Here is a 24,266-nt window from a genome sequence, read left to right on the forward strand (position 1 = left end):
GGTAGCGGCTGCAGCAGCGGCAGCAACTTCAACCCCAACCAACGTTTCTGAGTCCCTGTTCTTCGAACCCACGTGCGAAGCCACGATTAGCGCGGGGGTAGCTAAGTGTGTAAAAGACATAACTGCTACCAGCAAATGGACACACGTCGAATACTGTAGAAATACGACCAACTTTTTTTTCTGTCTAACCTTCAGCAGAAAACGTGCCCCCGTGTCGCATCAGTAGTGCAAGTGCCGAGTTCCGTCAGCGTCGACCGGACAGGACCACAAACGACGGTGACCCCAACAGTAGGTGGCGACCGTTGGCGGCAACAGTCACTTCGTGCGACGACATTGGTCATCGACTACATAGCAAGGTAAGGCACCTCCTGGCATAACGAAACGACAGTGTAGAATAGCACGTTAGGAAGTATAACCTGGCGCGTTGGCTGTTAGCTGCGCAGCAGGGTTTAGCTCCGGGACCTCAACTGCCCGCACCTGTCCACTACTAGAAAGGCAAATATCCAAATGGCCAGAGTATAGGTTGCCGATACGTTTCTACAATAGCGCACCCTTTTTTTACATTTGCCCCATATGCGCGTCAGCGCTACAAGCAGTAACCTGGTAATGCATGATGTTATAAGTAAAAGTCGGCGGTTTATAACTTAGTGTGAAACACAGAATTAAAGCTAAAGTTAGACATCACGTAAAAGCCATCCTTGGGTAGATAAGGGAGGGAATTTGCATATTGGGTAAATTAACTGATTGATGACTATTGTCCTGTAAATAGCTCCAATATAAATGCTGAATGTTTAGGAACATCTCCGAATGGACGCGTGTAGGTGCAAATCACTGGGCTAGGGCACAGAATGATTGATGTGACGTCAATAGCTGCTTATTTCAAAGAGGAGACGCCAATAGGAAGAGTTGTTATGTCACAGTTTGTTTGGCTTCATGCGGTCGATGCCTCAGATTTTGCGCAGCTGAGCCGCTCCCTGAGTTACCCACATCCAGACGGACTCACTTTGTCTCTAAATACTCGTATAAAAGCGTTGTCAACCGTTATTCAGATAAAGGGGCACAAATTGGCATTTATCTCACGTACCTAAATAGAAAATATAGTATAGAATATTTGCATAGAAGCAACTTTCCAAAGCAATTGTGGTGCCGGCGATTTTGGCACGATATATCATTTATAAGTCACTCACAATATTTCTATATCGCCTATTCCACCTTGTGTTTACAGACGCAACAGGATTGGCAGCGAAGGTAGAAACTCTTCGCGATTCTAAGCAAGTTCGGAACCCAGTTTTGTGCTACAGTTGACAGCGCGGCACGTGTTTCCAAGCGCGAATCAACCCAGAAACAAATCAACTTCTAAACTCTACGAAGTTCTTCGAGACAACGTAAAACTAATTTAAGCAGGCGAGCTTCCAGGCTAACACTTCGACATCGCGCTAGTTCAAACAGAGTTACCGGCACCGATTTCAGCCGCCAGGATATCCGCAGAAGAACATTGACACTCATCAGTGTCGACCAGTTATCACGTTCGATCCGTTCAACACTTCGACGAAGGATATCCGTTGATTATATTACCCATAATCTTGTCAGTGCCGTGACCAGTTGCCCTACTGAGTTTCGACCGGTGCTTACTAATATTCCCTGACGGTCGACGTGGTAAGTATAGGAATTGTACTAGACTGAGCTTCTGATGATGCTGTTACTGTTACCGCCATCGCCGCTAGCAGATGGCTGGTCGTCTGTTCGTAGCATAGGTTAGCTAGGACACGAACGGGTTGTCCGCTGTTAGCAAAGTGGTAGCGGTCGAATCACAGACTCAATACGACACCACATACAATATATCACAGACTGACAACTGCAAGTGAGTTTACATATGGCACCGTAGAGGGGATTCACAAGAACGCCGGTTCCCGATTTTAGATACCCACGGAAGTGGGCATTGGGCCTAAGATTGGCTGGACGGCCTGTATAGAATATGTAGTTGTGATATACTACGAAACAGCATCATCCACAGGACTAGCAACGATATAATAATAACTAATCGTAAAGTAACGCCTTTCGCATCGTCTGAGACCTCCGATGAATGTTGAGATCACATGACCATCGTTCACAGAAACCGTCTGTTTGATGGCGCAGAAAGTTGTTGCTGTTACCATCACGATTCGTGAGAAAACTAAGCAACAAGCCCATTACCCAGCACGTCAAATGTGGGCGGGCCCGTTTTCGTCGTGTTCGGATGCTGCCGCTAGCATAAATCATAACGGTTAATTCTAATACTCAAGGTTGATGCCGTTGCTGCTACCGCTAGCAAATACGTTTGACTCGAACGAGATTGCTATTCAGCATGGGCATTTATTCCGCTCCAGTTCATGAGTTTCCGATTTCTCTGCATGACCGGGCATGAATTATTGGGGCCAAATGAAGGTCGTCATTTAACCTGCGGAGTAGACTATTGCTGGTACGGGAAGCAACGCTAAAAGCGTCTATGATGACAATGATTCAGTAGTGGCTATCGCCAATCAAAGTTCGGCGAAAGGTTAATTTTCTGCTGTTGCCTTCTACAACCTGCAGTCGCCGAAATCTGCCGCGTCTGTGCATAATAGTCACCTGCGATAGGCCCGTTCCTGTTGTCGAACAAAGCATTTTGCATGAATCATTCTTCAACAAACCGATTGTTCCTTTTCTGCGCAAACAATAACAGAAACCATAAAAAAAAAATTATTTTATATAATACATTTTGTTGTAAAATAGTACTTAAAGATACCAGACACTATATCGGATACCCTGGCGTGTAACGGAAGGACACCTTATACAATCAGGCAGGCAGACGACGACAAGCAAAGAAAAAATCCAAGTTTTTATAGAGAAAACGGGTTGTTCATTACCTTTGCGGCTAAAACCCGCAAAATGTCTACTTTTTTTACTGGCTCTGTTGCCGTTCACTAGCATTGAGCGGATCTATTGCGTTCCCGTTCACCCGAAGTGACTCACTCATCCCACGAGTCAAAATGGAAGCAACGTTGCTCGAAATACTCCGCGGCCACCGCCATCTACCGGTCCGACTTTCTTCCCATTCATACAACTGTATTCAAGGTCTTCCATCCAGACATACAACGAGTAAGGCAAGGGCAGGTTAGCAGACGACAAGATTCGAATCAGTAGTCCACGGAAGGAAAGGGTAGCAAACCTCTGGTACGGATCCGGTATCTGCAGACATGAAAAATAGATTTATTTTTAGCCTCTAAAAATAGTGCTAGCATTAGTATTCATCTTCTTAATCCCACCACGGTACTGGGCTGATGAACATGTTCACTGTTCTAACAGTATCATCCCCATGCGTGTCGTCTTCGCTGAACCCAAGTCGGCGCCATGGAAACAGATGTTTGGAAGTTTAGTATGTACCTACGAAATGGGTGGTCCATAGCATCCTGGCCAGGCCCTTTCTCCGTCCACTTAGCCCAGTCTTACGAAATCTATTATTAATATTAGTGACGAGATAGGGTTTAGGCAAGTACATCAGGGGATGAAAGCAATCCTGGACAAACACGTGCATACAAGAGACCAGACAATGATCATTTTAAGCATAAAAATCATCGTCGCTTATCTTTTTTGGCCATCGAATTGTATTTGGTTTGTGTGCTTTTGCGATCGTCGTTCTCCCCGTCGTGCGCGAGGAATTCTCAGCTACACAGCAGGACCTTGGACCATGCACGACACCGGACAAAAAACGCGGTCGTCATCATGACTCGTTAGTATCTAGATGCGTTCTGGACATACGTACGTTAGATTTTGTGTATATAAAGCTAGATTTCCGCTGCTTCCTGCTGGAGCAAAAAACAATAATGATAGTAGTACTAGTAGAAAATTGCAGCAGCTGCTGGATATTGATAAAGGGCTCGTCCGCCGGTTTCTGCGCCATTTGCCACCAACGTAAGCGGAGTCATCGCAACTGCGGTGGCTGTAGCGACTACAAAAACCATTTAGGCATCAGCCGATTGCCGTAGGCCATCGGCACTTTCCATGGACGGTAAACAGATAGAAGAAAGTAAACGAGACGGTTGTCAGGCTACGGAAGCGACATTATTACGAGATGCTGTTAGGAATATAAGCCGACCAGGACTCGTGGCGACGATCTGCCGGGGTTGCTACACGTATATCTAACATGTACGATGTATTTGAGACATCTGTCCATTAGACAGTACCTATTTAGCTGTCTTCTTTTTAGATGCCCCAACATTAGCAGGCGCTGTACATTTGCTGCTGGCGACTCTTGCAGGTGATCTCTGTCCAGTTAAAATATCAAATCTATACAGATTCAAGGCACATTATAGCAAACGCTCTTTGTTTATGTGCCTGTTCCTAGGTGTGTGTGCTAGTGCTTGTGTTTATTTTAATGCATCTGGGGGCTGTGGCCTTTTCGGTTGCTCTAGCCAGTAACGAATAAGGCACACTCAATTACGAGCATGCATTTTTGGTACGTTCTTTTTATTCAATAATGATTATAGAAAATCGATTTTAAAGTTCTTCTTTTTTTGCTTTTGCTCACATTGTGTTTATTCAAGCCCCCGATTGGAAAAAAAACCTAAAATACCACGTAAAATTCAACAATAGCTTGATAAACCCTGAAGTCAAGCAGGTGGCCTGGTCCCTTAACAATGAGAGATGAAAGTCATGAAGGTAAATATCGACCAATATATACAATGTGTAGTAAACATGGCCATATTAGTAGAATCGTGCCCAACTCGAATTACCAATCTTTTTATTCGGTCTACCGCAATAAAGAGAATAATACTTATCAACAGGTCAAACAGATTCCTTACATCTCCGAGTTAGGTCTGCCCTATTTCTTTATTGATTTAATTATTGAGATTGTATTTGTGTCAAATACGTGCTCCCTTTTAAAACATATAATTAAACAGGTGATGTAGCATGTTTCCTGGCCAATATTGCCGCATTGACTGTCCATCACGAATTTTACTTCTTCACAGCCGAACGGGATCGATCCTTCTCGTTATTGGTATTTCATTCAATTTTCTATACTTTGGCCGCTGGTTGTAGTAGACCAAGTTAATGTTAGCTTGGTAATTATCGTAACATTGATGTTAAATAACCATTGGCGTGCTGTATCATAGTCTACGTCACGATCGCGCCACCGCGCTCATACATTAGAGTATATCTGGCTTTTCTGCAAGGCCTATGCTGTACATAGTTCGCTGGGTAACAAAAGTGAATGTTTTTATTGAGCACGTCGGTGACGCTGTCGCTACGTCGCGGTTGCCGATATCGCGACAGCGACAGTACAAGAACGGTACTACTTGAAAGTGGTTTTATGACAAAAGGCCCACGCAGGCCAGTGGTGTAGATGCTGTTGTCGTTATTTTTATTGATCATCTTGCCATCAATTGAATGCTTGGGATGAACGTTGCTCCCGGTGCTCATATCTAGAAGCAGCAACAGGCCGCAGCGGCGATTGAGACGTGAAAGCTTGCCTCGCATTTTCGGCAATTACAATGATTCACAGCAGTTCAGTCCCCCAGCTAGCGAGCAGTGGCCAAGTTGGTGGCCTCATGGAAGGACAATGCGCAGGCCAATTTACAGGTCGTTCTCACACGACCTCCGCTGTGTCTGTTTCGTCGCTTAGCGGCTTGCCCGGTTGAAGAAACTCTACTGTTCTAAATTAATGTACAGAAATGAACAACAATCGCGCACCAGCAGCGGCCGTTGGCTGTTTGCGCGGCGTGGAACGAATTGCAATGGCCCTAGGCCTGTTGCGAGTACTCCGCCATGCTTTTGCTTGCCCACTTGGTAGCTTTGTCGGTGGCTTCAGATGGACGGCGTGGACGCTGAACCCGCCAAAGGGTATGCTGCGCCAACTTTACTAAACATGGGGCGTAATAAACGTCGTTCGTGTTGTTGTTTCCGTTTTAGGATAGGTTAGAGCAACCGTAATTATTCAATAATGGATAAGTCTCATTAGCTGTTATAACTTGTTACCTATTCCAACAAGAGCAGTAGTTATTGCCGCCATTTCCGTCGTGGATTTCTTCGCCCTTCAAATTCCTATCGGTAGGTAGCCATTGTGCTTCTTTTAGCTCATGTAATGTAACATGTTTGTATTCTACCTTTATGCCCTTCACTTTAACATAATTTGAAGTAAAGGTGCGATGCCACGCTACACGGAAATCCAACTCGAACAAAGAACGTAGCTAAATAAATTTGGATGATAACTGCAGTATCAAACGGGTCACCAGGCGGTATGCTGGGCCAACGAATTAATATATTATAGCATGAACTATATTTCAATACCAAACAGGCCTAGTTGCTTTATCAGTATTGTCAAATTTAGAACTGTGATCAATCCATTAATATATTTCAAGCCAATGTTTTAAGCTGAAGATAGATATAGAGGATCCGTTCTGCAGGCTACTGCGGCCTGCTATTGATTCAACTCTAAATTTGCTAATAGGTACCTCTGTGGCACGGCAGAAGCTTGGCAAGTCAAGCAAAAAAAAAAATCGACAGCTTATTTCGCATAGATAAACCGAATTTTAAATGTTGGCCTAAAAAAGACCTCATACGCTATGGCCAAGTGCCACATGATACCTACCTGAATGCCGCTCACCTCGGCTAAGCTATGTTTTCTTAATGATCGCAAGGAGTCGTAGCGGCAGGCATGTTTGCTGTGACATATTATCCTAGCAATGGATCAAAACATCTAGTAAAATCAGATGTGTATCTATATGCATTAGAGAGCTTTTTCGTCCTTTATAGCGTATTCTTAACTGCTGGCTCAAAGTCAATGAGGCCACTTAGAGACTACAAATCCTTTGTGCTAGAGGCCCACTAATCCTGCAGGAAAGTTTAATGAAAGAAATTAAGATGCAGTTTTCGAATAGAATACGTGAAGGGTAATACGAACAACGCGATGCAGGATTACCTTGAGATTAAACATTGAGATCTTTACTATAAAGATCTGTAGTGATAGTTGTAACAAGATGTCCAAAATCATCTTATCCTATAAGAGGCCAATAATACTGTAATCTGCGGCTTTAAAGCGGATCTTTCGTCGCATAAAAGTCTGGGTATGATATAATACACCATTTTCATGCCTATGATCAGCAAATGATGACGAATGTAGCATCTGACCAATACCCACGAGGTTAAATATATAAGCGACCGTTTTGATAACATTCACGTATGACAATTCTAGGCCTGAGGCCAGGCCAACAAGATAATCATCGATTTCCGAAACAAATGCACAATCCTTACCTGCAATGATTTAATACTGTGTTGTGGATCGCTCGCGCTTCTGCTTTTTCTAATGAAATCTCTTGCCTCTAATACTGCCTGATCGACGCTCTTCATTCGACGTCCTCTGCGCCCCAGTATATAGACCTAGTGCATACATTTTGCTAACTATGGCAGCGTGTACAGCGATGGTGATACTGCGGAGAAAGCCGTCGCCCGCTGCTTGTGCCAGAAACGTTTCTACGACGGGATTCGAGCGTCTTCTGTGATGGGTACGAACCTGGAGGGCACAATTATTACCGCAAAGTTTGCCCTTAGCTGTTCGCGGCTAGGTCAACATTTCATTTCGAATGATAGGAAGGCAAATATGAATATCGTATACACTTTCTAGAGGTGCATCTGACGTTCAGGCGGTGGTCTGACGCATTCTTCAAATAATGATGCGATCTTACCGAATCTGCTAAACCCTACTTGAAAAGCAGTCTGTCAGCCTTGCTACAGCTCTCTAATCCGGGAAATCTAACCATTTGCAACGTGTGGCATCAAAGTACAGGTGCTAAACCCGGCAAATATATGAAGTTGAGTGAAAGGGCGACGAAGCCAATTGAAAGCAAGAGCCCTTAGTTTCGAGCGAGAATCTCGTTCGGGTCCTTGAAGAATCTAAGATCATCTGAAGGACTGTCGACTGCGGCGGCGCTTCTATTGTTGGATCTGCAGTAAGCGTTAAAGCCTATCGTATTCGATGACTACTGCTGTTTGAAGAATACTAGAATAAGGTGTTATAAACACTCTATAGGGCCATACAAAGACGTAGAAATAGGCAAAAATATTAAACGAATAGGAATATTTGCGTTATTCCGCTGTCTCGATTCACGGCGGTTCGACACTGAAAATTCTAGAGTTACCCATTTTTTCCACACTTGAAAACGCTATTTGGGAAAAAATATACAAAGTATAAAAAAACACCTAATTCTTGAGTGAGTTAGGCGACAGGGTGTACACGAATGAATGGTTCTGGAAAATTTTCACAATAGAGCTAAAACATTGGTAGGTAACGTTTACTAGTAGTCAAAGCTTCATGCGAATGCAGTGGTCAGCGTCGTAGGACGAGTCATTTTATTTAAATCTGAATCCCATCGTCACCAACTAAGAATCAGTAAAGCGGGTTTTGTTGTTCTCTCGCTCTTTCTCAGAAAAGATCAACCACTTTGTAGACCCCTTCCCCCCTACATGCAAAGGGAGGTTCCAGCAATTGATAACGCGCAAATGTCACCGCCTCACTGTTGCTTCCTGTGCATAGAGAGGAAAGGGCCGAACGCCTTTTAGCTTTAGGATTTTTTTTTTTGCATGAGAATGGCAAGCTTACTTCTTCTGTTGAGCAAACAGAACTGTTGGTCGCAAACAGCCCGTAATTAATCAATTTCGGCTGACTTTATATGAGCTGAATGGATGAGTGACCTATACGGTGTAGCTGCAATGATATAATAGATAATGCACAATGGCGCCGTTAGGCGTAGTAGTTACAGTGACTTTTGTTAAATAATCATTGAAGTTGTGGTAGTGAATATGTGATGGAAAAACTTCACGAACTCGTGACACCTCAGATCGCAGCGCTGAGCTATGCGTCAGCATTGTCAGTGATACATCATAAGCGTTTTCTTCCTCTCTCATTTCTTCGTCGCTTAATTTTTGCTTTATTAATACTGTGCTTAATAATAAAGAATAGGCACGAAAAGATCGCTGGGTCAACACTTCATTTTCTGCTTAAAGTCCCTACAACCACCTCGAAACCGCCGATAAATTAACAGCTCAGCCTTAACGAAGTTGTCATTTGTGACAAGCCCCAGACCTCGAGATGTTGTGATTGGACAGTAGGAAGTTGCCGTAATTGCCGTTTTTTCAGCAGTGCTTTCTTGCTATACAGAATTCGACGATGAAATGCTCGAAGTCAGGATGGTAACGACCTCGTTTCGCAGATACTGTCCAGTTACAAGATGACTCGATACGTGACGCAAGAAATATGAATGAAAATAACGACTATGCAGAGAAAAAGTGATAAGCTTAAGCCTAAGTTGACGCCTATATCGTGTTTTCAATCTACCTTCGTTCCATTGTAACAATAGTTTTCTATCTTATTTCAGCTTGTCGCACTCACAAACAGACGGGATTTCGAAGTTAGTGCAACGTCTAACGGTACGTTTGTTTCGAAACAGATATGTGAGTATTGCATTAATGCAAAATAGCCAAGAGGGTCTCATAAAGTCGTATTTTATTGCAAATGCTATTTTGCCCTCGAGTAGATCCGCAACGTACGGCCGAATGCCATTAGGGGTGGATGGGTATGTCATAAAAGGAAATCGAGCTTTTATTAACATTCATCTTCTTTAAATACGGTCTCATTGGACGGATTTTTATAACGCATCGCTTGGCAAGGGTCATCGAAACAGGGTGTCTCTAGCCACGCGCAAATGTGAGCAATTTATCATGCTTTATATTGTTGATTGTCGGAATAATTACTCAGTTGCGTAACTATCTATGGCCTCTATAGCTTTTTGTGTGAAATCCTTTTTACCTACCGATCTGTTGAACTCTTATAGTCGGTGCTGTTAGGTAAGATTACATAAGAGATTGATACAAACTAGATTTGGTTGAGTATGTCAGCCAGAGAAGATAAGATGCCAGAGAAGATTATTGCTGAAAACTTTCTAACGACCCCTGAGATAGCCAGAGCTTTCGCGGGTAGACCTCACTGCTTTTAGAGTTATTGCCAGTGAAGTCTGCCGAATTTAGCCGTCTGCTGGCTAGTGCATTATCCTATAAAGTCCGAAGACCAAATCGTCCGGTCGTAGAAGCATTACATCATTCAATGCTCACTCGGTCTTAACCCGGCCACGTGGCAAGTTCATTTATTACTTTGGCTAGCTAATATGGAAAGCGTCAAGTACACAAATAGAGCTTGGCATTCGTCGTAAACAGAGACTAAAAGGCCTTAGCTCTTCCTCCTGAACGGTAACATAAAGGGATACCGTGAGATGAGAGCATGCGTGTCTGTGACGCCATTCGTACATAAGTGATGGCCTGCAAGGATGCTGGCAATACTTGTTACTCATTTTGTAGGTAAAATCTTACTTGCCGAATTGACACGTAACGCCTCAGATCACGCTGCCCCCATCCGCGCACCAATGTGAATTGTTGACACCTTAGCCGTTTATCGCATATATGCTAAACTGCGCGTCAAACTTCTTGTAAAAGAGATACCCACCTTTGCTTAACGCAATACAGGCTAAATAAATGTTGTTTATTGCCATTGCCATAGATAGTATACAAGGTAAACTCTAACCCTCGCTAAGCATTTGTTTGTAATTACTGACCACGTAACTTTTTTTTGTTCCCTATGTTTTCTTCTTTATATCTGTAGGTAGCATCAAGCAAAGTAAGCGGAACCAACATTTGCGTTACGTAAAACACGACGGTTGCCAATTCCGGTCATAGCAATACGTGATAGCTTGTGAGTGAAGATAAGTAGACTTGCTGGCCTGAAACATCAGCTGCATCACTACAGCGACAAAATTGGACGTGTTGCTGTTGTTCTGCCCCGGGAACTTAGAACCGCTGGATCGGTAACGGATTTACCTAGCACCTATTTCGAATATACTATATGCAATCGGCAGAAAGGGTTCGTGAGACCGTAGAGGCTGGCCCTCTCCCGTACCTCCCGAGCTTCTAATGCCTCTGTCAGCGTTATCTTGTCCCATAAACTTCTATACGACGGACACACCGACGCATCGACGAAAATCTGCTTGCGTAAGCGTTCGGCAGGTTGCCGTCGTAGCTCAATCGTCGTGCGCTGTTGCTATCTGCAGCAAGTAACTGATGCCAAATCAGCGAAGCCATCTTTCTATTACTGTTCGTTTAGAGGAGTAAGTTTGCATCCTGGCGTGTGTATTGGACGCCGGTCAAACGACATCTTGACGCGTGAACAATATCTATGGCCCATGGATCTGGACCCGGGTTGAGGCCAGCAGAGTGTACTCTGCAGCCCCCCATAGGATTTTCGAATTAACCGTAATCGTACATTAATAGAATTCCTAGAAGTATCAGGTTAAACACAGATGACAAAACAGGAGACGAAAGAAGATAAGACGATTCACTAAAAGCCTGACAGGGAGGGCATAGTTATCTTGATAAGGCTAGCAATTCAAATAGCGTTAATAATAATAATGATGATAACAATTATAGGTTATTTACAAGAATTATCAATTCTAATAGTAATGATAACTTTAATAATAACCAGAACGAACGCACGTGTATGGTGAAGTGAGTTTATACTAGGACAACATTGCTGGTGGTCATAGACGTCAAACAAGTGATCATAATAAGGATACCCTTCCATATACAAAGAATATACCGTTCTTCGGCTAGAATTGACCCCCTCCAATAAGCTCCAGACGATCCATTTGAAACTGGTTTTAAGCAAACGGTGACAACCACCTCAATCATACGCTGTAACATCGACCATCTCTGAGGACATTACGACATATGGTAATCTACAACACCGCGGCTGAAACAGCATATGCCTCATCTATTATTTGTTATTAAACATTTTTAATAGCTAAATCTTTCATTGACTTCCGTTTATTTAATTCTGAGTTGCCGTAAACGGACAAAGACTCGAAGATCTTCATTAAAGAAGTACAAGCTAAACGCTGCTTAGTTCCCATTATTATACCAAACCTGACCATCGACGCTAACGACACTAATCCATGGTATGGTCACTGAATCTTAATTCTGCGACGTTCTGAAGCGATCTCTATTTAATCAAGACATTAATCATAAATACAAGAAGAAGTAAGAACAGAAGAAAGAACAATGTCTTCCCCAGAAGGCAGCCCGGAGAGGCAGCTCATTGTGGGTCGGCCTCTGGTTCTTCAACCTCATGGAGGCTCGGTCAATCTGGCCTTCACACAAGAGGACGATGTCTGTGATGGGCCTGGTGGACGCCCGGCCCCTACCGGTACCGTTAGCTACGGATTGTACTCACCAATGTCTGATGGCTTCCCTCAGTCACCGGATGGATCGATTACCTCAGAACGGTCTCAGGCCCAGCTCCTTCGAAGCGCTGGGCCTGGTCGAGGTCGCGGGCCGCCGAACGCCAGCTTTTCTATCAACGTTAATTCGACGGTGAAGGACGATGTTCTGGAAAAGAATGCGTCGGTTGTCTCGCACGATTCGCTTGACGGCGGCAACTCTAATGACTTTGAGGAAGAACACATCCGTAAAGTGTTCCTCCAGATGATTGGGCCATTTATCGCTGCCGGGTTTGGGACTGTGGCGGCAGGTCTGTTGCTCGACACGGTCGTCGGATGGGAGAACTACAAAGCGATCCCCGAACTGATCGGTCTTGTACCAACCTTGCTCGGCCTTAAAGGTAATCTCGAGATGACACTCACGGCTCGACTCTGTACCGCAGCGAATATGGGCAATATGGACAATTCGGTTGAGCGGTGGCGTCACGTAACTGGAAATCTCGTCGTGACCCAGTTGCAGGCAATCGCAGTCTCGTTTCTCGCCTCGATCATCAGCATCGCGGTGTACGCCATGACCCAAAACAAATTTGAACTCAGCAACACGTTCGTGCTATGCGCCAGTGCCCTTATGACAGCGGCTGTTGCGAGTCTTTTGCTAGGTCTGCTCATGTGCGCAATCGTCATTCTCAGCCGAAAATTCCGTCTTAATCCGGATAACGTTTCAGCGCCTATTGCTGCATCGCTCGGTGATATCACAACACTGGCACTCCTTTCGTACATTTCCTGGTTCCTTTATTCGTACCGACATCTACGCTGGCTAGCCCCGATTATCATTTTCGTATTTATGGCTATTGCCCCACTCTGGGCGTACATTTCATGCCGGAATACGACCGTTCGAGCCGTGCTCATCTCAGGTTGGACTCCTGTCTTAGGCGCAATGATTATCTCGCAAGCTGCCGGCTACATACTCGAGACGGTTAACAACTGCTACCGAACTATGGCTATCTACCAGCCAGTGATCTCCGGCGTTGGTGGAAATCTCGTTGTCGTGCAGACTTGCCGAATGACGACGTTCCTCGGTCGACGTTCACAGCTCGGTTCACACCCGCCCGACGACAATCGCTCGTGTGTTGACCCCTTATCCACTCTTTTCGGTTCACACTATCTGTCGCGAACGGCGTCCCTTCTACTCATGCTTACTGTGCCCGGTCATCTGCTATTCATCTACGTCATCCAGTTGTTCACGAGCGACTCGGTCATTACCCCAGTTTTTCTCGTGTTCTACCTTGGCGCCACCCTCGTTCAAGTCGGATTTCTTCTTTACGTTGCCAGGTGCATGGTGTATTCCATGTGGCGCCGCGCGATCGACCCGGACAATGCTGCGATTCCCTTATTGACAGCACTGGGCGATCTGGCAGGCATCGCGTTGCTGGCACTCGCTTTAATATTTTTACACGGGATCGGCGACAAGAGTTCACCCTTGGATGCCGAGTGTATCAGCAACCATACACAGGTTGCGCATCTAATAACGACAACGCCAATGGCTAAAATGGTAAGTCCCGTCTCCCTTCAATAAAGCAACCCCAAACTATTTTCCGTCTGAAGCTTTTATCATGGTTCTGTGACTAGCGGCATATTACAATAGTGTACAATGGCACAACAATATGTTTCGTAGGGGTAACATTAATGAACAGATCGGCTGTCGAGCTTTGTTTGCTTCTGCATATAATGTTAAACTTATTGCTAAGTCTTTTGGTTTTTCGTTTAACACCGGCGTTAGCGTCAACGCAATAGATTAGTTTGTTCTGGATGTCATACACACACGTCCAAATCCAGCGTCCAGTTTGAAGAGAGACAACGCTCATAGACCGGCGGCGACGACGACCACATCGACCAGCGTATGCACCGACGAAGGGTACAAACATGTCGAGCGGTTCGTACATTTGCAACATCAACAATGTCCAACCTATTAGTGCAACACGCATAGTACGCAATACTACCCGTAGAGGACCCGAAACATCCCCATGCATAGTTTTCCTTGCTACGATGTTTTTGCCTGCTCAAAGAATGCTTCAATAAGTTCGGCAAACAAAAACAGACCAAAAAAAAGTCTAAAAGAAGAAGAAAAAAACAGACACAGACACTACTGTTGACGGCTGCATGCAAAGAGTACCCGATAAGTTCTGCCGTAAATCTATCATGAAGGCGAGACAGTCACAAACGAGGCATTAGCTTATTCCAGCTATCGTGTCCTACTGCTACTAATTCTAGAATCTGAATTTAACCTTTAATTTTAGTCTTTATGGTGATGTGACGACATGTCCCTAGTGGCAACGGGCATGGTAATGTAATGTAATTGGGTACAAGCAGGCAATACGTCCTCCCATAAACGCAATATGTGCGTAATATGCCCTCTTCGCTGCCTCGTGCTAATAACAAATTACGCTGTTTCACACAAACTCTCGAGACAGTTATGCTGCAGAACTCGACAAAAATAAGTTCATTCTAATCAGAAACGTAGAGTAAAATAACATCAGAGAAACTAGGCGCCATGGTGAGCAAGAGGAGTCACCACTGCTCGTGTTGCATAGGCACAATACACAGAATCCGATCGACCAGGTTGGCTCTCATGGCAAATATTTTGTACGCGAAGACGAAATGGGACGTGCATTCCCAGTAAAGCCAAAAGAAGAAAAAAAAACTGAACGTTTCTTGAACGAGTGCCAACTTCGTGAGGCAATGGTATGAAGCTCTAGCGTGGAGAAGGGATCGAACAGTTTGGGTTTGTAGTTTTCCAGAGGCAGAATGTGATTTTTCGTGCCGAATCAACTGTTAAATTCTGCACACGTCAAAACGCAAACCGTTCAATGACAGGTGAGGAATGAAGAGACCGTGCGTCTTCAGTGACATTTCTCATCAGGAGGACTATTCCTTTTCATCTAGCGAACTGATGGGCAGCAGCAGAGAACGTCTCACGTCTTTTACTCTGTTATAGAAATATATATGTATTCGTTAAAAATGGCAAAATTTCCTCGAGTCTAAACCCACTACCATTGCTACTGATAAATTGAGAATGAAGACATTGAATTATTATTAATAGTAGCAGTAAAGTGCAATTTTCCGTCTCGATGGCAGCGAATCGGTGCAGAGTATTGCAAAAGCCGTGTTGTGTCGGCGGGTATCTCCAGAGCATTTAAAATTTAGACATGTATTCTACTCTAATAATAATAATAAGAAGAATATGAAAAATGAGCAAAAAAATGTTAATGATATTAATTATTTTTTAATACTATTATTATTATTGTTGTTTGTTGACCGAACTGCGTCAACCCCCTTCCAAGCAGTTGCGCTCCCCTTCCCATTGTTTGGACACATGGAGAAACTGTAGAGTCACACAGATTTCAAGAGATCTATATATATATATATATATATATATATATATATATATATATATATATATATATATATATATATTGTAGAAAAAAACAAGCAAGAAGAGAAAAAATTAATAAAACTATAAGTTCATTACGAAATAGAGATTCTATGAATGTTATGAAGTTATATTAACAATGATATATATATATATATATTGAAGTTCGCGCAAGCATGTAAGCTACTGTCGTGGTTCGGTTACCGATTTCGACAAACTCGAGTGAGCCTACATCACGTTGGGGTTCTCGTGGCCTACTTGCTCCTGTCACTTTATTGTTAGTCATTACGAGGGGAAGACCTGTTTGACAAATAAGGATGAAGGGCAGAACGATACTGAAGATAATCAAGCAACGAGAGAAAATCACAGAGAAAAAAAAAATAAATAATTCATCTTAACCACAACATAAAGAACAATAGGACAAAATCGACCCCTAGGTTGTCCAAGGCAAAAATAGCTTGTTCGCAAGCGGTCCGTGCTGCATAAGTTCGCAGGTACGTGACAAAGGGAAAATCCCGTTTTGTCTAACAAATGCAATGATAGGTATACTAGCACCCGCAATCCTGTTGCAGCAGCAATCTAGTTACAGAAACTGCAAGAAAGAAAAAAATGATAAGTCAAAAAGTATAAAAAAATTACAATTAGAAAAACGACCGACAACAATAGTACCGTCGATATCGTTTTACCTAACGTTTCACAGTTGTACATATGTTCTATTTTTCTTGTCCACCCGCATGACGCACAACACGGCGGAAATCACAAGTAACAATAATAATAAGGTAAACGAAATACGGATGAACATAACGTAGAGAAATATGTATAATAAGCAGATGACGTTAGTTATTAAAGCTTTAGCATTTTCCTTCTGCCAAACTGCGTTCATCCGCGACGGGAAACCAACGCTCCGAATTGAAGCGGTGGCAAAAAGTAAAGTTAAATAATTAAGGACAAATAGTAAAGCTGAAGATACTGATTATAGGATATCGAAGTCAAATACGAAAAAGATGTGAACCGTTAAAGTAGTGATGATAAAAAAAAAAAGTTAAAAAGATGGAGAGACAACAGTCACGACTGCATTGGACAGAGATACAAATAAGGAATAACCTTAATAACATGTCGATCGTCATGTTAATGTCGATGGAAGAGTAACAAACAAAAAAAGACAATGAAATCATTCCATGTGATAGCTAAGGTTGTTTTTTTTTGGGAGGTAGAGGTAGGGGGGGGGGGGCGCAGTGTTTTTTAATTTAAATATTTAGAAATTTTTGATAATTTTAAAATTGGTGAAGATGTAGCTTAGTGATAAAATTGGTTCGGTCGTAGGTTAATGCTAGTCAGATAACTGGAGTAAACAGGAAGGAAGATTTCTCATTATCATTTACAGTTTCAACACAATTAATAGAAGATTATTATTAATAGAAGAATAATTATGTCGTATTATGGTGTCACTAAGATTTCACTTACATAACAAGCAGTTACATTTGTAAAGGTTGTATAACTTTCTAACGACACAAATTTTCTTGCATTGTTCTTTAATCACAGCTCAACTGAAAAAAAAAAACATTTTGGATGGATCCATTTGGCAAGAGAACGTACGTGCCACTTATTGATTGCGTAATGTATCACACTCGATCAGTCTTTGCAGCCACTTATTTCTACATTCATTGTTCCTGTAACACTAAATTTTATCGATAAGTGTCACTTTTTTATGCTGACGTCTTCACCGATAAGGCGATATTGAGATTTCATAGAGTAATTGTTAAACCAAGGAAAAATAGGAATCTCCAAAAGGATGTGGCGTTGAAGCCAAGGGTCAATTAGAGCTTGATTGATTTTTATTTATAAGAGGTCTGTGTAACACCTCATAATTACCTTAGAATTGCTACGTTTTTAGAACGGGTCACAGAGGGACTGTCAGAAAGTAGCAAAAAGATCCTACGAAACAACTGAGTTGGCAATGTCTGTTAGACATATAAAGGGTTCGTTATCTGCGTCTTAATTTGAGTGGTAAATAAGTTAGGGCCTATATCCTATGACAAACACAAAACTAAGGTTATATATCTATAGTGCTATATTCCAAGTCGTAGTATTGCATAAGTTCCAAGTTCAAAAACAGTTTGTTCCTGAGTAATGTCACGGAAATTTCAATATCGAGAGTTGCAATCAGCATAGCATAGCAACGCCTAATAAGTTGTCCCGAGCTCATTTTTAATTTGAATCTTCCTTAGAGGACGCTCTAGTGTTTATCATGTCGACGATTCAGTTGACAATCAAAGCGTTTCGTGATCATATAATTGAAATAAGCAAAAATAAAAAAAAAAAAAAAAAGTAACATTCCTCTGCGTCTCATTTTAGGAACAAAACGTATAGTCGCAAAAAATGCTCGTAGCTCTAACTAGGGGGAATGATCTTTTATCAATGCTTCATTAGCTATAATACATTTCAGCTCTTTCGGCCAGAAAGATAATACAAAAAAAATAGAAATTGAAAAATAGAAATTTCTATACCCGCAGCTGTAATGGCATGTTCGCCCACACAATTACAGTGCCATAGCTAGTACATGTACCGATGTGAAGCCGACGCTTTTGGGCTTCTATTGGAGAATATTGTCTCTTATCGACGTGTTTGTTATCCAGCTACAATCGAACCCAGCTGATGCCGGAATAGTTATATTAACTAGGTTAGGTTAGATTCTATACAATATCTTCGAATGCAAACTGGATAGCACATAGGAGATCACAATATTGTACAGTCAAATGAAATGAAACGCGTACGTGATCTATTACAGCAAAACGATCTCAACAGAGTTAATAATTACTTCAGCGTCGTCGTTATGACTATCCGAATCGTACACCGCGCTCCTTCCCAGAAACACTTTACAAATATGTCTTCCTGGTAAACGCGTTTCCGTGTATATATATATAAACGAGGTACTCACCTCAAACAATCTACGCGTAGACGTTAAAGACAAATCTCGACGACTGCTAGTATACGATTCTATTATAATAATACCATACGATTTCTATTATAATAATAATAATAATAATTAGCTTTGCATATATAGACCGATTGATAGTAATTGCAAAATTATCAAGACTACACCCAACAGGTAAATAAGAAGCCTATGTTTTTATCTCATTTACTTTCTGCCTTCATCTACACGTAACATGATGACGCCTTATCTAGCCATGTCTCAAGATAATCACGTCTGTTTACGAACACTCTAGCGTTAAATCGTATACAATATGTTCCATAGAAATAGATGTTCCACGTTCTCTATCCATTTTGCTTGGCGTCGTGGCATTTATTAGTTCAGTTTACTCGATTGTTTGTTTGAGATATGGCAATCTACATTGTTTCGGTTTGTAAGACACTTCTTTATGTAGAACATATATAAGCTAGGTAATCGGCTCGCTGGTAGTTATGCTGTACGTGACCCATACGACTAACTGGTCATCTTGGTTCGGTCTTTCTTCTGCTCGCTGCCTGATTAGTTCGCTGTGGCGAGAATTGCACCGACACTCCAATACTAAGCCGCATTTTTCTCCTACAATATACGCGTTCCACGACCCAAACAGCTATCCACCATGCAAAAGCATTCTTCCATGTATTTTTCTCTTCGCTAGCGCTAATGCTTTACGTACGCTATACCGATCCCATCCGCCAAACGCAGCCTATGCTTATCACCTGATTAACCCTATGGTAGTAATCTGTTTAATGGCTTCTTTGTAGCTTTCACATCTTTAGTTCGCTTTTTCCAAAGTTTTTTTTCTTGGCGTTGTAGAATTCTCGGTCGTATTTTTTGTCGTCGTCTTGTCTCAGTCTTAGTTGATCGGCAAGTCGCCTTGTTCTCTGGCTAACCAGTGCAAAAGTCGTGGCCTGCGTCATGCTACAGAAATCGGTACTGGCCAACTCGCATCCCGCAAGACAAACCAGTTTTTGTCCTATTGTCTCCACACGCCCCGTATACTCGGTCATGACAATTACTTGCAGTTCGGCCGCGTGAAGCTGGGCCATGCTCGTTCGGTAAGGAAGAAAGACATAGTCGACTTTACCGCCATCGCCGGCGCATCAGAGGCAGAGAGAATAAGCGAAACAAGCGTAGGTGGCTGCCCTACCACGGCCGAAGCAGCCATTGCGAGTGGACTTATGCTATCCCTTCTAACTTCGCCGCTGACACCGTTACTGTTGTTATTGTTGTAGCTGTTTCAATGACTGTTCACGTTACTGCTACTTTTTCTCGTCTACGGAAACGATTGTCGTAAAAAATAAGAGCGGGTAGCGAAAGGGGACGAGAAGAATAGCACCGGAAAAAGTCGTACACGAAACTGGTATTGCTGAAGATAACGATGACGCTGATCTATTACACCTCTAATCTTCTGTACGGAACAAGTGGGTAGTCAGACAAATAGTACCTGCATATACAGAATACGAATAAATTGCGATAGCAGTGGCAGAAAAGATGGATCGATTAAGACCGACCAAATCGCCTCGCGTAACGAAAACAAAAAAGTCATGTGCGACAAAAAGGAAGTACCACAACTAGGACTTAAAAAGACACCTGAAAATCTGAAAATTAATGAAAGCTATGATCGTTTCATTAGCTGCTATTGCTGTTGGCTATAGTTGTAACAGTGAGGCATGAAATCGAGATCGGATACGAAAAAGGATCAAGCAAGCGGCTCTCGCACATTCTGCAGGATCAGCTGATCCCAGCTGATAGTTTAGCTAGCAAGGCCTGATTGGATGGGAAAAGTGTTGAATATTACAGTCCTGCTGGAGCTGGACCCGTTTGTATTCAATCAAAGCTTCCAAAAAGGCTCCAGGAAAGTATAGCCACGACGGTAGCGCGAGTAATTATAGCAAGGGTGAAAAGCAAACGTGTAAACTTGCCGCCGTCACCTGTAATAAATAACATCGCTATGATCTTTCGATGCTCGTTTACAGATTTTGTTACCCATGCGGCAGTGACATCTTTCGTCGTAGTGGTGGGCGTCTATAGCCAATACGCTTGTCGACGACGTGATGGCTACCTCGTTCTGTTGGAGACCTAGGTATAAGACGCTTAACTAATAAAATCGGAGCAAGATGAAGCGTTTCACTATCGTATTCCATTGGAAGGTTTTCCGCATGCTTCAACAGAGTCCCCCGGTCTCATCGAGACCATCGACTGTTTCTAGCTGGTCAACGCTTTTAATGTTTCGTCGGATGATTCTTGGCTGGTCACGTTTTGTGCTACGTATAAAACTTATCTAAAATATCGACTGGTGCATTCCATAAGACTCCCATTTGCTTTTGTGCATCGTATGGCCAGCCCAGTTGAATCTTGTATATGCCTTGCATATTATTGAATCGTATTTATTGCAAGTCTCATGAAGACACTGTTCGTCGATCTTTATTATTAAGCCCTATAGGAGAAGCGAACCGCTGTACTTCTTAACTAATCCCTAATACGATTACTTTCTATAATCGTCATTAACACCAGACAGGGTCCAAATGAGCCTTTGACAATGTGCCTATCACTACTTTACTCACTGACTAGACTGCTGCACGGCAACAGGCAGGCACTCTTATTCAAATTTTTGTCCTAAACCAGTACCACTAGCTAAGGTTCCTTATAAAATAAGAAACATATGACGTAAATTTCATTTCTTGATGCATCGAGCGTCACTGAAACGTTACAACGTACTAATATAGAAGGAGATACAGTAGCACCTGGATCGTCAGGCATCGGAATACTCGAATAGTTTACGATATAACCATACCGAGTTGGACAGCTGAGTGAGTGATCGACAGAAGCATTGGCTCGAGTTAACGAACATCTGCATGCAAACCAATGTAATCAACTGTAGATTCAATCGTAATACCGAAATGCAGCCGTTGCGTTTAATCAAAGAAAAACGGCACCAATCTATACGCCTCCGTGTGAATCAGTACGTCTGATATTGACTCGCGTTACGAGTCGTCGTCTTCGCAAAACGCCTTTGCTTTTCCATAAAGAAAAACATGACAAATCACCGACTGCGCCGTAATAATCCTGCTACAGGTTATAAGTCTATGTTTGGGGCGTATAGGTGAGTAAATGCATGTACGATGATGAAGTAAACAGCTTAACACGGCGGTACCACATTAGAAATTTGTCGGTGTAAGTTAGCATGTGAAAGCCAGAAGTTTCCAGATACAAGCAAACCTAAGTTAGTCACGGTTAGTACTAGAACACACACACACACACACACAGATGTCCGAAATCCGTGACAGGATGACGGATAAAGATAATTGTTTGGAATTTGTCTTTCTTGATCTTGCCCGCTCATTTAGCGGACAGATGATAGTGAAAAATCAAGTTGTTTTGATTCTGCGCAGCTGTTACAGTAACACTGTTACAAACTGGACGACGTACGCAACTAATCTTCAACCAATACGTTTGTATCTAGTAACACATTATGCAGCTTTGTGTATAATAGAAGAATGGGACGATATTATCAATAAATATTATACTATTTCGTATATATATCCATGTATCTAGCTTGAAATTAGTTATCGTTTACATACACACAAATAAAATTTACATTAGTAACTCCTAATATATATATATATGTATATTACGACGACGATAAAGTTGCATGGCTAACGGCGTTTAATAAAATAGTAGTAAAACAAGCGAACGTCTTCGTTTTTCGGAATGAGGTTCCTTGTAACAATGATCAGGACAAGCTGTTTATTCTGCATCGGGTTACCAATGCTGGTACCGTTATCGTTCGTTTTATGCGCTTTACGGAAATAGCGCTGCGGAAAACAATTCGCTGGTGCGTATACGCGTAGATATCATCAAAAACGAATGTAAAGAATCACTTGGGTACGGAAGACGAGTCTGAAGGGAAGCTTGAACCTTGAATATGCTCAATGCGCTCTTCGCTGAAGCAGAGCTGGTAATAAATGAGCATTTTGGCTCTTCCGGTATTCGATGCTTCCCTGTAGAGCACTATGTCTATTTTAAAGGATGGATTTCGTGTAGAAAAAACGAGCACGAAAAATTAGGTGGCTGCAGAAGGGCGGCGAAGATAGAAACCTACCTAATTCGTTTGAAATACATTCGTAGAATTGTGGATGAAGAACGTTTAGAGAAACTTTCAAACACGCAGTATGAGTCTGACTCGATTAGAAATTTCTATATATATATATATATATATATATATATATATATATATAGATTTTAGATCATGCTTATGCTATCTTCGAAGATGCACTTCGAAGAACATACGATACCAATTATACTGATAAGCAGATATCTTTAATTTTCTGTAACTTGTTTATTAATCCGTAGCCTGCTCGACCTACGGTTCCGTATTAGATATTGTCACGAAGAAATTCAGTTACCTAGTAAACCAATAGTGGTCATTTTCGTGACCTCTGTTGGATTTAGAATGACACAGATAGTTTGCCTTTAGGATGCCATAGTCACATTTGTACTGTTGGGTTCGGCACTGGCTAAGACAATTGTCAGTAGCAGGAACAGCAGCAATGCTTTCCGTCAATGACTCCGTTCTGACGTATTTCAACGTCTGCTCAGTATTTTACTATTGTCTGTGGCAGTAACCTACGAGAAAACGCTATTTAGTACGACATATGTTAGCGTTATTGATTGTAACGTTATTAATTGAAATCAATACACCTGCATTTATGTACATTGATCTTAATTCAACTCAGCGTTCCCGCACTGACAGATTACCTTCACCACTTTTTGTCGAGCCCCACACCTGGTAAGCCATTCCGATTATAATCCCGGCAAGACCTAGGATCGGCATGAGCAAGTGCGATTGAAGAAAACTGCACTGGCTTAACTTCTACCACGAATCAATGCTAGGCCACTTCTGGCCTACGCTAAACTACCAGCGTCTCGTCCTATACTTGGCGCGCTTAGAACACACCTTAAATTGTCCATGCTATGCTGGTTATCGAATAATGAACTTCAAAAAAGTTATCGTCAAACGGATCGCACTAAACTACCCACTATCGTCCACTAAATCTAGCGTTGGAAGGCTATAAAATTCGCAAAAGATCAGCGCCAAATTAGGCAAATTCGCTTTCTTCCACGTCCAACAAAAGACGCAAAGATTAATTCCCCGTTCGGGCTGGTATTGCTGCTATGATTGGCTCGCAACGTCCTAGCGGCGATTCTTTCGACCGTTGGCTATGACATATTTTCGTTTGTGTTCTCCTTTTCACCTGACTCAAGCTCGCCATTACCCACCCGGTCGGCCGAGTCTACCAACGTTTCTGCAGATTCGAAGTTCCACGGCTTTGTCTCAAAGAACAACTGCTATGGTTGTTGATTGGCGCAGCCGGCACTGCTTCAAGTATATTGTTTTTCTTGCGGGGATACATCGAGGAAAGTGGTTCGTACAGCAGCCACAAGTTGATACCGAATAGCCAACGACAGTGAACAGCGCCGAAGGGAATCTTTACTGCCACGGCAAGGCCGCTAACAACAATCACAACAACACCGATAACAACAAATACTGCATCAATAACAATATCAATAGGTTTGCTAACAACAAGGG

At 42.5% G+C, this 24,266-nt stretch overlaps 2 protein-coding genes and 1 long non-coding RNA gene across 6 annotated transcripts in view; 1 reads left to right on the forward strand and 2 right to left on the reverse strand.

Moving 5' to 3' along the window:
• The window catches only part of LOC111253455 (E3 ubiquitin-protein ligase AMFR-like), a 115,029-nt gene that overhangs the window by 64,363 nt on the left and 26,400 nt on the right, over window positions 1-24,266 (reverse strand). The gene's annotated exons all lie outside the window — the stretch shown is intronic.
• Window positions 197-16,891, forward strand: LOC111253456 (solute carrier family 41 member 1-like). 4 transcript variants are annotated; one of them, XM_022812839.2, is made up of 4 exons: window positions 197-356; window positions 1,226-1,656; window positions 9,390-9,441; window positions 10,667-16,891. In XM_022812839.2, the coding sequence occupies exon 4, from the start codon at window positions 12,118-12,120 to the stop codon at window positions 13,849-13,851; it is 1,734 nt and encodes a 577-aa protein (XP_022668574.1). In that variant the 5' UTR covers window positions 197-356; window positions 1,226-1,656; window positions 9,390-9,441; window positions 10,667-12,117; the 3' UTR covers window positions 13,852-16,891. The 4 variants fall into 4 exon arrangements, with proteins under 4 accessions (XP_022668574.1, XP_086829901.1, XP_086829902.1 ...); XM_086973775.1 differs by lacking the exons at window positions 197-356; window positions 1,226-1,656 and adding an exon at window positions 8,527-8,881; XM_086973776.1 differs by lacking the exons at window positions 197-356; window positions 1,226-1,656 and adding an exon at window positions 8,943-9,204.
• On the reverse strand, window positions 16,734-22,772 carry LOC147754897 (uncharacterized). Its single transcript, XR_015316201.1, has 2 exons — window positions 21,471-22,772; window positions 16,734-20,120 (listed from the first exon to the last, which is right to left on the reverse strand). It is a non-coding gene; the product is annotated as an uncharacterized LOC147754897 (long non-coding RNA).

Source organism: Varroa destructor, unplaced genomic scaffold (genome assembly GCF_002443255.2).
Source record: "Varroa destructor unplaced genomic scaffold, Vdes_3.0 BEIS01000006.1, whole genome shotgun sequence".
Lineage (NCBI taxonomy): Eukaryota > Metazoa > Arthropoda > Arachnida > Mesostigmata > Varroidae > Varroa > Varroa destructor.